Source organism: Ranitomeya variabilis, chromosome 4, assembly GCF_051348905.1.
Source record: "Ranitomeya variabilis isolate aRanVar5 chromosome 4, aRanVar5.hap1, whole genome shotgun sequence".
Lineage (NCBI taxonomy): Eukaryota > Metazoa > Chordata > Amphibia > Anura > Dendrobatidae > Ranitomeya > Ranitomeya variabilis.
In genome coordinates, this window is record NC_135235.1 from 345892691 (window position 1) to 345908508 (window position 15818).

General features: G+C 43.0%; 1 protein-coding gene across 1 annotated transcript in view; it reads right to left on the minus strand.

The window, feature by feature from the left end:
• The window catches only part of LOC143764751 (serine/threonine-protein kinase SBK1-like), a 107752-nt gene that overhangs the window by 24141 nt on the left and 67793 nt on the right, over window positions 1-15818 (minus strand). The window contains exon 2 of the mRNA XM_077250679.1: window positions 12333-12522. Coding sequence (XP_077106794.1) covers window positions 12333-12498 — 166 coding nt within the window. The 5' untranslated portion in view covers window positions 12499-12522. The remainder of the gene's footprint in view (window positions 1-12332; window positions 12523-15818) is intronic.

Sequence of the window (15818 nt, forward strand, 5' to 3'; positions counted from 1 at the left end):
CAATAAAAACGTCAACTCGTCCCGCAAAAAACAAGATCTCACATGACTCTGTGGACTCAAATATGGAAAAATTATAGCTCTCAAAATATGGTAACGCAAAAAATATTTTTTGCAATAAAAAGCGTCTTTCAGTGTGTGACGGCTGCCAATCATAAAAATCCGCTAAAAAACCCGCTATAAAAGTAAATCAAACCCCCCTTCATCACCCCCTTAGTTAGGGAAAAATAAAAAAAAAGTATTTATTTCCATTTTCCCATTAGGGCTAGGGTTGGGGCTAGGGTTAAGGCTACAGTTAGGGTTGGGGCTAAAGTTAGGGTTAGGGTTTGGATTACATTTACGGTTGGGAATAGGGTTGGGATTAGGGTTAGGGGTGTGTCAGGGTTAGAGGTGTGGTTAGGGTTACTGTTGGGATTAGGGTTAGGGGTGTGTTTGGATTAGGGTTTCAGTTATAATTGGGGGGTTTCCACTGTTTCGGCACATCAGGGGCTCTCCAAACGCAACATGGCGTCCGATCTCAATTCCAGCCAATTCTGCGTTGAAAAAGTAAAACAGTGCTCCTTCCCTTCCGAGCTCTCCCGTGTGCCCAAACAGGGGTTTACCCCAACATATGGGGTATCAGCGTACTCAGGACAAATAGGACAACAACCTTTGGGGTCCAATTTCTCCTGTTACCCCTGGGAAAATACAAAACTGGGGGCTAAAAAATAATTTTTGTGGGAAAAACAAAGATTTTTTATTTTCACGGCTCTGCGTTATAAACTGTAGTGAAACACTTGGGGGTTCAAAGTTCTTACAACACATCTAGATAAGTTCCTTGGGGGGTCTAGTTTCCAAAATGGGGTCACTTGTGTGGGGCTTCTACTGTTTAGGTACATTAGGGGCTCTGCAAACGCAATGTGACGCCTGCAGACCATTCCATCTAAGTCTGCATTCCAAATGGCGCTCCTTCACTTCCGAGCCCTTCCATGCGTCCAAACGGTGGTTCCCCCCCACATATGGGGTATCAGCGCACTCAGGACAAATTGGACAACAACATTTGGGGTCCAATTTCTCCTGTTACCCTCGGGAAAATACAAAACTGGGGGCTAAAAAATAATTTTTGTGGGAAAAAATTTTTGTTTTAGTTTTATGGCTCTGCATTATAAACTTCTGTGAAGCCCTTGGTGGGTCAAAGTGCTCACCACACATCTAGATAAGTTCCTTAGGGGGTCTACTTTCCAACATGGTGTCACTTGTGGGGGGTTTCTACTGTTTAGGTACATTAGGGGCTCTGCAAACGCAATGTGACGCCTGCAGACCATTCCATCTAAGTCTGCATTCCAAATGGCGCTCCTTCCTTTCCGAGCCCTCCCATGCGCCCAAACAGTGGTTCTCCCCACATATGGTGTATCATCGCACTCAGGACAACTTGGACAACAAATTTTGGGGTCCAATTTCTCCTGCTACCCTCGGGAAAATACAAAACTGGGGGCTAAAAAAATAATTTTTGTGGGAAAAAATTTTTGTTTTATTTTTACGGCTCTGCATTATTAACTTCTGTGAAGCCCTTGGTGGGTCAAAGCGCTCAAAACACATCTAGATAAGTTCCTTAGGGGGTCTACTTTCCAAAATGGTGTCACTTGTGGGGGTTTCAATGTTTAGGCACATCAGTGGCTCTCCAAACGCAACATGGCGTCCCATCTCAATTCCTGTCAATTTTGCATTGAAAAGTCAAACGGTGCTACTTCCTTTCCGAGCTCTCCCATGCGCCCAAACAGTGGTTTACCCCCACATATGGGGTATCAGCATACTCAGGACAAATTGTACAACAACTTTTGGGGTCCAATTTCTCCTGCTACCCTTGGAAAAATACAAAACTGGAGGCCAAAAAATAAGTTTTGTGGGAAAAAAAAGATTTTTTATTTTCACGGCTCTGCGTTGTAAACTGTAGTGAAACACTTGGGGGTTCAAAGTTCTCACAACACATCTAGATAAGTTCCTTGGGGGGTCTAGTTTCCGATATGGGGTCACTTGTGGGGGGTTTGTACTATTTGGGTACATCAGGGGCTCTGCAAATGCAACGTGACGCCTGCAGACCAATCCATTTAAGTCTGCATTCCAAATGGCGCTCCTTCCCTTCCGAGCTCTGTCATGCGCCCAAACAGTGGTTCCCCCCCACATATGGGGTATCAGCATACTCAGGACAAATTGGACAACAACTTTTGGGGTCCAATTTATCCTGATACCCTTGTAAAAATACAAAACTGGGGGCTAAAAAATCATTTTTGTGAAAAAAAAAAAAGAATTTTTATTTTCACGGCTCTGCGTTATAAACTGTAGTGAAACACTTGGGGGTTCAAAGTTCTCACAACACATCTAGATAAGTTCCTTGGGGGGTCTAGTTTCCAATATGGGGTCACTTGTGGGGGGTTTGTACTGTTTGGGTACATCAGGGGCTCTGCAAATGCAACGTGACGCCTGCAGACCAATCCATTTAAGTCTGCATTCCAAATGGCGCTCCTTCCCTTCTGAGCTCTGTCATGCGCCCAAACAGTGGTTCCCCCCCACATATGGGGTATCAGCATACTCAGGACAAATTGGACAACAACTTTTGAGGTCCAATTTATCCTGATACCCTTGTGAAAATACAAAACTGGGGGCTAAAAATCATTTTTGTGAAAAAAAAAAAAGAATTTTTATTTTTACGGCTCTGCATTATAAACTTCTGTGAAGCACTTGTTGGGTCAAAGTGCTCACCACACATCTAGATAAGTTCCTTAGGGGGTCTACTTTCCAAAATGGTGTCACTTGTGGGGGGTTTCAATGTTTAGGCACATCAGGGGCTCTGCAAACGCAACATGGCATCCCATCTTAATTCCAGTCAATTTTGCATTGAAAAGTAAAATAGCGCTCCTTCCCTTCCGAGCTCTTCTATGCGCCCAAACAGTGGTTTACCCCCACATATGGGGTATCGTCGTACTCAGGACAAATTGCACAACAACTTTTGTGGTCTAATTTCTTCTCTTACCCTTGGGGAAATAAAAACATAGGGGCGAAAAGATCATTTTTGTGAAAAAATATGATTTTTTTATTTTTACGGCTCTGCATTATAAACTTCTGTGAAGCACTTGTTGGGTCAAAGTGCTCACCACACATCTAGATAAGTTCCTTAGGGGGTCTACTTTCCAAAATGGTGTCACTTGTGGGGGGTTTCAATGTTTAAGCACATCAGGGGCTCTCCAAATGCAACATGGCGTCCCATCTCAATTCCAGTCAATTTTGCATTGAAAAGTCAAATGGCGCTCCTTCCCTTCCGAGCTCTGCCCTACGCCCAAACAATGGTTTACACCCACATATGGGGTATCAGCGTACTCAGGACAAATTGCACAACAATTTTTGAGGTCCAATTTCTTCTCTTACTCTTGGGAAAATAAAAAATTGGGGGCGAAAAGATCATTTTTGTGAAAAAATATGATTTTTTATTTTTACCGCTCTACATTATAAACTTCTGTGAAGCACTTGTTGGGTCAAAGTGCTCACCACACATCTAGATAAGTTCCTTAGGGGGTCTACTTTCCAAAATGGTGTCACTTGTGGGGGGTTTCAATGTTTAGGCACATCAGGGGCTCTCCAAATGCAACTTGGCGTCCCATCTCAATTCCAGTCAATTTTGCATTGAAAAGTCAAATGGCGCTCCTTTCCTTCCGAGCTCTGCCATGCGCCCAAACAGTGGATTACCCCCACATATGGGGTATCAGCGTACTCAGGACAAATTGTACAACAAATTGGGGGGTCTATTTTCTCCTGTTACCCTTGGTAAAATAAAACAAATTGGATCTGAAATAAATTTTGTGTGAAAAAAAGTTAAATGTTCATTTTTATTTAAACATTCCAAAAATTCCTGTGAAACACCTGAAGGGTTAATAAACTTCTTGAAATTGGTTTTGAGTACCTTGAGGGGTGCAGTTTTTAGAATGGTGTCACACTTGGGTATTTTCTATCATATAGACCCGTCAAAATGACTTCAAATGAGATGTGGTCCCTAAAAAAAAATGGTGTTGTAAAAATGAGAAATTGCTGGTCAACTTTTAACCCTTATAACTCCGTCACAAAAAAAAATTTTGGTTCCAAAATTGTGCTGATGTAAAGTAGACATGTGGGAAATGTTACTTATTAAGTATTTTGCATGACATATGTCTGTGATTTAAGGGCATAAAAATTAAAAGTTGGAAAATTGCGAAATTTTCAAAATTTTTGCCAAATATTCATTTTTTTCACAAATAAACTCAAGTTATATCGAAGAAATTTTACCACTATCATGAAGTACAATATGTCACGAGAAAACAATGTCAGAATCGCCAAGATCCGTTGAAGCGTTCCAGAGTTATAACCTCATAAAGGGACAGTGGTCAGAATTGTAAAAATTGGCCCGGTCATTAACGTGCAAACCACCCTCGGGGCTTAAGGGGTTAAGCAGGCCACAGTTTTCAAGTAACATGGGAAAGAAAAAGGATCTCTCTGCTGCCGAAAAGCATCAAATAGTGCAATGCCTTGGTCAAGGGATGAAAACATTAGATATTTCTTGAAAATGTAAGCGTGATCATCTTACTGTTAAGAGATTTGTGGCTGAATCTGAGCACAGTCATGTTCGTGCTGATAAAGGCATAATGAGGAAGGTTTCTGCCAGGCAAGTTCATCGGATAAAGAGAGCAGCTGCTAAAAAGCCATTACAAACCAGCAAACAGATATTTGAAGCCGCTGATGCCCCTGGAGTCCCTCGAACCTCAAGGTGTAGGATCCTTCAAAGGCTTGCTTTGGTTCATAAACCTACTATTCTGCCACCCCTAAACAGTGTTCACAAGCAGAAACGGTTTTAGTGGGCCCAGACATACATGAAGACTAATTTTCAAACAGTCTTGTTTACTAATGAGTGTCGAGCAACCCTGGATGGTCCAGATGGATGGAGTAGTGGATGGTTAGTGGATGGCCACCATGTCCCAACAAGGCAGCGACGTCAGCAAGGAGGTGGAGGAGTCATGTTTTGGTCCGGAATCATGGGGAAACAGCTGGTAGGGCCCTTTAAAGTTCCTGAAGGTGTGAAAATGACCTCTGCAAGGTATATAGAGATTCTGACTGACAACTTTCTTCCATGGTGTAAAAAGCAGAAATGTGCCTTGAGGAGCAAAATCATCTTCATGCATGACAATGCACCATCTCAGGCTGCAAAGAATACCTCTGAGTCATTGGCTGCTATGTGCATAAAAGGAGATAAACTCATGGTGTGGCCACCATCTTCCCCTGACCTCAACCCTACCTTTGGAGTAACATCAAGCAAAAGATCTATGAGGGTGGGAGGCAGTTCACATCAAAACAGCAGCTCTGGGAGGCTATTCTGACTTCATGCAAAGAAATACAAGCAGAAACTCTCCAAAAACTCACAAGTTCAATGGATGCAAGAATTGTGAAGGTGATATCAAAGAAAGGTTCCTATGTTAACATGTAACTTGGCCGTTTAGGATGTTTTGGAGTTAAATAGCTTTTTTGTTCAGTGAATGTGACCTGTTAATGCTGCAAATTCCACAAATGAGCATTTTCAGTTCTTTAAAACATATCAAATGTCTAGAAATTCGACTGTGCCTAATAATTTGGAACAGTGCATTTTGAGGTTTTATTCATTTTGGAGATTATGCTGTTATTATTGGGAGGTTTCTTCAATAAAATTCGATGTATACTCTAAAGCAGAGGTGTCAAACTGCATTCCTCGAGGGCCGCCAACAGGTCATGTTTTCAGGATTTCCTTAGCATTCCACAAGGTGCTGGAATCATTCTGTGCAGGTGATTAAAGGGAACTTGTCACCTGAATTTGGCGGGACCAGTTTTGGGTCATATGGGCGGGGTTTTCGGGTGTTTGATTCACCCTTTCCTTACCCGCTGGCTGTATGCTGGCCGCAATATTGGATTGAAGTTCATTCTCTGTCCTCCATAGTACACACCTGCGTAAGGCAATATTGCCTTGCGCAGGCGTGTACTCCGGAGGACAGAGAATGAACTTCAATCCAATATTGCGGCCAGCATGCAGCCAGCGGGTAAGGAAAGGGTGAATCAAACACCCGAAAACCCCGCCCATATGACCCAAAACTGGTCCCGCCAAATTCAGGTGACAGGTTCCCTTTAAATTATCACCTGTGCAATACAAGGAAATCCTGAAAACATGACCTGTTGGCGGCCCTCGAGGAATGCAGTTTGACACCTCTGCTCTAAAGGGTGATGACTTTTATTAGACTGACTGTCATTTGGACCGACCATTTAGGAAAATCCGAGAAAAATATAATTTGCATAATAATTTGGAACATAGTGTAACATGGGAAACAGAAAACGCTGTGCTCATGCTGTGGAAAAAAACGTGCGGAAACGCAGCGGTTTACATTTCGCAGCATGTCACTTCTTTCTGCGGATTCTGCAGCGGTTTTACACCTGCTCCAATAGAAAACCGCAGGTGTAAAACCACAGTGAAATCCGCACAAAAACCGCAGTAAATCCGCGATAAATCTGCAGCAAAAACGCCGCGTTTTTGCCCTGCAGATTTATAAAATCCACTGTGGAAAAATCCGCAGAGGACCATTCTACATGTGCACATACCCTAAGAAAAACATGTCTGTTTTCTGTCAGAATCAGGAGTTGTGCCTGTGGAATCCACAGCAAGAGATGGCTGTTAGGCTATGTGCCCACATTGCAAAATATATGCAGAATTTTCCTTATCACCCTTGGCAGGAAAATGTATGCGGATTTGTACGCGTTTTTGACACGTTTGTCGCGTTATTGCTGTGTTTTTATGTGTATTTCATGTGTTTTTCTTGTGTTTTTCTAATACATGTCTATGGCTGTGGAATCGCCGCGATTCCGCAAAAATAATGAACATGCTGCGTTTTTTTACAGCGATGCGTTTCCGCTGCGGAAAAAAAGCAGCATGGGCACAGCAATTGCGGAATGCAAGTAAAATTAATGGGCTGTATTTTGTTAGCGTTTTTAAGCATTTCCGCGGAAAAACACGGCGGAAACGCTTTAAAAAAAAAAAAACGCAACGTGGGCACATAGCCTTGTACATAGGCACAGACTAGAAGTGGTCACAGAACTTTAAAGAGAACCTGTCAGAACCAACTGATCTATAAAACTGGCACATTATTTATTTAACGAGGCGCGAACACCGTAAAAGAAAAAATTAAAAACATGCCAAAAATGTGGCTTTTTCATCATACTGACACACAAAAACTGTATAAAAAGCGACCAAAAAGACAGATGTAAAAAATAATTGGATAAGTGAAAACCGTCTCGCAAAAAAGAAAGCCTTAATATGGCTCATTTGGAGATAAAAAAAAGTTACAGAATAGGGTGATTCAAAAACAAATTAATTTTTCTAAAATATTGTTTATAGTGTGCCAAAGCAGAAAAGCTTTAAAAAGTATAAATCTTGTATTGCTGTTATTGTACTGACTTGATGAACAGTGCAGTTGTATCACTTTACCGGGCTATGAACCGCGCAAAAAAAACAAATTGATTGTTTTTGTTCAATTGGCATCTAAAGAATCTAAAAAGTGATCAAAAACTACCCTTTCTATGCTGGTCAGAAACATGCAGCTCCATTTCAGCTGCTTCTGATCTGGTCATTACCTTTCCCTATAAAACCTGTCCAGACCTTCTCCTCTTTGCCAGTGAAAGCTTTTCTTCCTAGCTCTTTGGAGACGCTGTGCTGAATTGGAGATCATTATTGCTACTGGAGATTGTTTGCTGTTTTTAGATGTATGCTTTGCTCATTGTTCTATTCACGTTTGGTTGGTACATCCCTATCCTTCCTTTTATACCTCTCTACCTTTGGTGAGTGTGTTTGTTGCTTTCTGTTATCCCTATCTGTCTTACGTGTTAATACACTAGCATTTCTGTCCCGGGCCTCCTGGTTGAGGGAGAGGGAACAGCTTAGGGTATAAGAGGAGAACAGTAAGGCTGGTGGCTCAAATCTCCTCACCTTTAGAGGTACCTTTGGGAGCAGGGATAGTCAGAGGTGCATCTGGGGGGCAGCTAATGCGGCAGTCCGAAGTGTCTCCCCCGGTGGCTGCATTCTGCCGCTCCCCGGACTGGGAGTCGGCAGTCCTCTGAGCCAGCTGCCAAGCTGACAGCCGGCACAGAGAAGCTACAGCATGCCAGCTCCCAGTGTTCAATTGTACTCACATCCAACAGACATGAGGACAATTAAAGTTCTGCCCGCCGGTCAGAGCGACGCCAGCAGTGTGATCAGGTCATGTAATCAGGCTGCTCTCATTACTCGACGGTGCAGATGAGTGGTAAGTGCTCCACGTTAGTTGAGCTAAAGGCACCGAAGATGGGGGGTATTTACTGGGTGGAGTTTACTAGGGGGGTGGTGTATTTAGTGTGTGGGGTGTATTTGCTGTGTGTGTGTGGAGGGTGGTAATTACTGTGTGTGTGTGTGTGTGTGTAGCGAGGGGAAAATGCATGAGGACACATTAAGGGGGGTGTTGGGATGGGTGCGGACACAGTATGGGGAGTCAGAGGGATGTGTGAGCAGGTAGTATGGAAATGAAAGGGTAAGGCTATTTGCCCACTTTGCGGATTTGCGTTTTACCTGTGGATTACCTGCGGATTTACCATGGATTTCCTGCGTTTTTTGTGCGGATTTCACCTGCGTTTTTACACCTGCGAATTCCTTTTGAGGAGGAGGTGTAAAACACTGCAGAATCCGCACAAAGAATTGAATTGCTGCGGAAAATAAACCGTAGCGTTTCCGAGCTGTATTTTCCACAGCATGGGCACTGCAGATTTGGTTTTCCATAGGTTTAGATGGTACTGTAAACAGCATGGAAAACTGCTGTGAATCCGCAGCGGCCAACCCGCTATGGATCTGCAGCGAAATCTACAACGTGTGCACATACCCTAAATGTATAAGGAGGGAGGGGGAAATGTGCGAGGAGACAGTATGGGGAAAAAGTGTGAGTGGGCACAGAATAGAGACTGAGTAGTGTGGGGGGTGTAGCATGGGGCAACAGTGTAAGGGCACAGCCAGGAGGTGACAGTATACCAAAGGGGGTGATGAGGGGGCACAGTTTAGAGACTGGGTCCTATAGAGCAGAGGTCCCCAACCGCCGGTCCGCGGACCGGGACCGGGCCGTTGGGGTTTTTCAGCCGGTCCGCGGCGCCGCAGCTCTTCCCCTGAGCGGTCACGTGGGACCGCTGATTAGAGAAATGAATAGGCTGCTCCACCTCCCATAGGGGCGGAGCCGCCTATTCATTTCTCTAATCAGCGGTGCCGGTGACCGCTGACAGAGGAAGAGGCTGCGGCACCGAAGACCAGCTGTCCGGGGGAAGGAGCGGGACGCCGGGAGCAGGTAAGTATGTCATATTCACCTCTCCTCGTTCCAGACGCTGGGCGCTGTCTCCATCTTCCCGGCGTCTGTCCGCTCTGACTGTTCAGGCAGAGGGCGCGATGACGCATATAGTGTGCGCGCCGCCCTCTGCCTGATCAGTCAGTGCAGAGAGACGCCGGGAAGATGGCGCCAAGGAGCTGCAAGACAGGTGAGTATGTGTTTTATTATTTTTATTGCAGCAGCAGCACAGCTATGGGGCAATAATAAACGGTGCAGAGCACTGTATGGCACAGCTATGGGGCAATAATAAACGGTGCAGAGCACTGTATGGCACAGCTATGGGGCAATAATGGTGCAGAGCACTGTATGGCACAGCTATGGGGCAATAATGGTGCAGAGCACTGTATGGCACAGCTATGGGGCAATAATGGTGCAGAGCACTATATGGCACAGCTATGGGGCAATAATGGTGCAGAGCACTGTATGGCACAGCTATGGGGCAATAATGGTGCAGAGCACTGTATGGCACAGCTATGGGGCAATAATGGTGCAGAGCACTGTATGGCACAGCTATGGGGCAATAATGGTGCAGAGCACTATATGGCACAGCTATGGGGCAATAATGGTGCAGAGCACTGTATGGCACAGCTATGGGGCAATAATGGTGCAGAGCACTGTATGGCACAGCTATGGGGCAATAATGGTGCAGAGCACTATATGGCCCAGCTATGGGGCAATTATGAACGGTGCAGAGCACTATATGGCACAGCTATGGGGCAATTATGAACGGTGCAGAGCACTGTATGGCACAGCTATGGGGCAATAATGGTGCAGAGCACTATATGGCACAGCTATGGGGCAATAATGGTGCAGAGCACCAGGGAAACAAGCATGGTGCTCCCACTCATTCTGAACCTATGGTAAGTTGAATCACATTCTCATTATAAATGTCATAATTATATGATAAGTATGCACTAAGCTCCATCCCTCCATAACCCCACCCCCATATGACCAAAGCCCCGCCCCTGCCCCACCCCCACCGGGCCATGGAAAACTGGTCTTGCTTAAAGCCGGTCCCTGGTGCAAAAAAGGTTGGGGACCTCTGCTATAGAGGGACTCAGTATGAGAAAACAGTGTGAAGAAGGGGGTCAGTATGGAAAGGAGGTAGCAGTGTGGAGAGCATGTACCATAAGAGGGACAGTGTGGGGTCATATTTTGTGCAGGGAATATAGTGAGGGGCAATTTTTTATTTAGGGGCTTAGCGTAGAGCAGATATTTTTATTCTGAACATTATAATGAGACTGCTATCTTTAAGGGCGTCGTGGGGAGGTGCTACACAAGACCAGAGAAGATGGAAGTCTGCAGAGAAAGCTGTGGATGAAAAAATTGAATTGAAGAAGAAAAGAAAGAGAACCACTCCAGAGATAACGTCATCCATAAGGTACCTGGATGTAAATGTTTTTTGTGATACTAATTCTCTTAATTTTATTTATGGTAGGAGCAGGGGTTGTCCAAGTTTTGAGATGAGTCTGCAATCATTCTATGTGACTGCTGACTTCTGAATTCTCACAGTGCACACTACATGCTGTCAGGATTCTCTGGTGCCATTGATTTGCATACATCTGGTCACGTGCTGACTAGACATGTGTGGCCTTACTCAATGAAAATTAATTGAGTGAGGCCGTGCATGTCTCATCGGAATGTGGCCAGAAGTATCCAAATTACATACTTGTGCATGGGAGAATCCTAAAAGTGTGCAGTGTATGCACTGTGAGAATTCAGAAGCCTGCAGCCAAACTATAGTGACTACAGACTTTCATGTTAAACCTGGATGCACCCTTTAATTATACAAATAAGCCCTGCAGCCAATCCTAACACCCTGAAATATACTCACTGTCAGGATTCAGCTCTGTTTGCTGGTTCCAGCAGTCATCACATGGCCGCTTCACTCATATGCGATTTTCATACTTGCTGTTACGTGACAATGAGCTTCTCTTCCTGCTTCTCTCAGTTTTTCACTGAACATTAAATTAGAGTGAGCAGCCCGTCGGCACGTGACTAAGTGTACAAATCGCATATGTGCTTCGGTGGGCGCCAAACTGTATTCTTGCCCCTGGTGACAGAAAACCTAGATACACCTCTGGGGATAGTTAAGGTCCCAGTCCTAGGGACCGTTCAGAGCCCCTTTCCCTAATCATGAACAAACTCAGTGTGACAGGATTTTGTTTTAGTAGCAAAAATAGCACTGAGGGATTAAATATTATTCTCCTTGTTTGCAGTGTGTGAAGAATAATAAAATGCTGTTACTGCAGTATAACACAGTCAATCAATTCACAGATCAAGCTGTAGTGATTGTACAGCTACAGCACCTCTCTATGTATCACTTCGATTAGCATTCACAGACTGACAATTGTGCTCCCATTTTCTGTCTGCTTCATCACTGAAATAGTACATCACAATCAGATTTGCACAAAATGTTGCCCATCCTTCTCTCGTGATAGCCATTCTGATTGACTGCACTAAAATGTGATATACAGTAGTCGCAAAGCATCATGGAAAAGGCTGTGCCTGACCGCTTTAGCGAGTCCTCAGCAGTGTGTGAAATGGCATTGAGTATTTTGTGTGGCCAACCTTTACCTTTTTTTGCCAATCGAATTGCAAAGCGTTCAAATTCGCAGTGACCTGCAAATTTCAGGAAATTCTACTTGAACTTAATCTGCTTATCTATTGTCTGAAATGTGAAGAAAATGCGAAAATAAGAGACACGTGATATCTAATTTTGAGTTCTTTCAAATGACATAGGATGTTACATGGCCAGAGGGATTTCTTGGGTTTTCTCATTTGAAAAAAGACATGAGTGTTATAAATGTTCTCACCCAAACAATCCAATATGTTAACTCAATGGATATATTTTATTTACAGTAGATTAAATATTGCATCTTATTACAAATTACAAATGTCTCACTATATCTCTTGTACCTTTAGTTTGGTTTAAAGCAAGCAGAACATGTCCATAAGATCCACTGCCCAGCTCTTTGACAATGACATAGTTATCTTCTACCTTGATCATGGGAAGATTTTGGGAAGTAAGAATGAGCATTTCTTCTAGATAGTTCCCATTCCACGTTTTCTCATTGAGATTCATTATTCTCAGATGATAGACTTCTTTCTGTATTCAGTTAAAATTATATAGTCAGATAATTGTCTGATTATCTTGTACTCATTATCACATTTTGTATTACACTTTTATATCATTGTTGTTACCCCATCCCTTTTACACTGTGAGCCCTTGCAGGCAGGGCCCTTTCTCCCTCTGTACCGGTAGGTGACTTTTATTGTTTAAGATTATTGTACTTGTTTTTTATTATGTATACCCCTCCTCACATGTAAAGTGCCATAGAACAAATAATAAAAATAATTACAATATCTACAATAAGTATTAATGTGATCTCTTGCTTAATGGGAATCTGTCACCAGATTTGTGCCACCTAACCTGAGTGCACATAACCATCAGGCGGGGACTCTGTAATCTTTACCCCTTTTCATAATTTATCCTTACAATCCTTTTTAAATTTATACTAATTTTTTATCTTATTTCATTTCTTGTATAATTGCACGGCTTAATATTCTGTTCCATTTGCACACGTGGTCTATAACCTGTTTTTTTTCTAAGTGTTTTTTAAGTTATATTTATATATATTTTTATTAGCTTAATCTAATATATAAAGCTGAATGTGTGTATGTATGTGTGTATGTATGTCCGGGATTGGCATCTGAACCGTCGCAGCTACAGCCACAAAATTTTGCACAGTCACACGTCTGGACCTCGACAGCGTCAAAGCTATGTTGTGAGGTGAAATTTTAACCCCGCGCTTTCCAATTCACCAAACAATTTTGCCCCTATCTACATAATGGGGAAAAAGTGAAAGGAAAAGTGTTGGAGGCGTCACAGCTACAGGCACAAAATTTTGCACAGTCACACGTCTGGACCCTGAGAGCGTCAAAGCTATGTTGTGAGGTGAAATTTTAACCCCGCGCTTTCCAATTCACCAAACAATTTTGCCCCTATCTACATAATGGGGAAAAAGTGAAAGGAAAAGTGTTGGAGGCGTCACAGCTACAGGCACAAAATTTTGCACAGTCACACGTCTGGACCCTGAGAGCGTCAAAGCTATGTTGTGAGGTGAAATTTTAACCCCGCGCTTTCCAATTCACCAAACAATTTTGCCCCTATCTACATAATGGGGAAAAAATGAAAGGAAAAGTGTTGGAGGCAAATTAACAGCTGCCAGATGTGAACAAGGGGGACTGAAAGAATGAGAGCGATGGCGCCAAAGAGTATATACTGTACAGTTGCTAAGGTGGGGCCCCGACATGGGATAATCACCACACCACCACGGGGATATGAACACACACACAAAATGCGCCACACACTACCACGTGCTCGAACACATATACCACCCTCAGCGCACATTTCACCACACATACACCAACCTCGCCACATAAAAGTTGAAACACAAAAGTCGCCGCTCAAAACTCGCCACGCGCAAAACTCTCCACATGCAAAACTCGCCACACGTGCAAAACTCACCTCATGGAAAACTCGCCACACGCAAAACTTGCACACGTGGAAAAATTGCCACATGCACAAAAGTTGCAACACATGCAAAAGTTACCTCACACAAAACTTGCACATACTCAAAAGCCACCACGCATAAAACTCGCCACGCGCAAAACTCGCCATGCGCAAAACTTGCTGCACACAACTTGCTACACTAACCTGTCACATGCAACTCGACACACAAAAAGTTGCTACACGCATGTCGCCACACAAAACTCATCTCACAAAAGTCGCTACATGCATGTCGCCACACGCAACTCAACACACACAACTTGACACACGAAACTCGCCCTAAAACACACACAAGTCTGGTATTATCCTTCAAAAATAAAAATCTGATTAATAAGCTGACAAACTACAAGAGCAACAAATGTACCATATAGGAATCCGGCAGCTGTCAGTCACATGACCAGTCTATTATGTGTATGTGTGAGCTAATATATACTGCCAGGGGGTGGGCTTACTGTTGGCTGGGGATTTATCAGGCTGCCAATTTAGCTTACAAATACTGAGGTAAAAATACTGACCAAATAACGTGTGAACGAGGTCTAATACAGGAGGAGATGACACACAGGTATATACTATTTACAGGGGAGATGACACACAGGTATATACTATATGCAGGAGGAGATGACACACAGATATATACTATATACAGGAGAGATGACACACAGGTATATACTATATAGAGGAGGAGATGACATACAGGTACATACTACATACAGCAGGAGATGACATACAGGTATATACTATATACAGAAGGAGATGACACACAGGTATATACTATATACAGGAGCAGATTACCTACAGGTATATAGTATATACAGGAGGAGATGACATACAGGTATATGCTATGTATAGGAGGAGATGACATACAGGTATATACAGGAGGAGATGACACACAGATATATACTATATATAGGTGAGATGACACACAGGTATATACTATATACAGGAGGAGATTACATACAGGTATATACTATATATAGGAGGAGATGACATACAGGTATATACTATATACAGGGGAGATGACACACAGCAGGTATATACTATATACAGGGGAGATGACATACAGGTATATACTATATACAGGAGATGACATACAGGTGTATACTATATATAAGGGAGATGACAAACATGTATATACTGAGGTGAAAATGAGAGGTGTGAGGTGAAAATGAAAAGGTGTGAGTGCAAAATGAGAGGAGTGAGGGAAAATAGTGGAGTGATCGGAAAATGACAGATGTGAGGTCGAAATGACAAGTGTTAAAGGGGAATGAGAGGAATGAGGGGGAAAATGAGAGGTGTGAGGGAGAAAATGAGAGATGTGAGGGGGAAAATGAAAGATGTGATGGGAAAATGAGAGGCGTGATGGGAAAATAAGAGAAGTGAGGTGCTATAACTAACCACAGATATTTACTATGCCCAGGCAACACCGGGCTCTTCAGCTAGCTTAGATTTACAATCTCCATGCTTTTCTCATGGTCAACTTTGTGGCCTGTTCAAGAGTTGGAACAGCCAAAAATCTGTTTGTCTTTGCACCTGAAGGAAAAACTAAGAATGTCGTTTATCAAAAGGCTCTCGAATAAGTAGTAGAAGATTACTTCACATTACTTGGCCAATTTAGTTAAATCTGTGTGGAATATCTCTGGTGTTGAAATATATGTTGTAAAATGCTTCTATTAGCTTAGTTTTTGCCTTTTAATAATTACATTTCTATCTATTTGTTTTGTGGTTTTTTTGTGCAGAATAAATTTTTGTTAACACATTCTATTTTGCTAACAGCAGTTATTACCCCGGGCGAAGCCGGGTAGTACAGCTAGTTTTAAATAATTCTCAATATA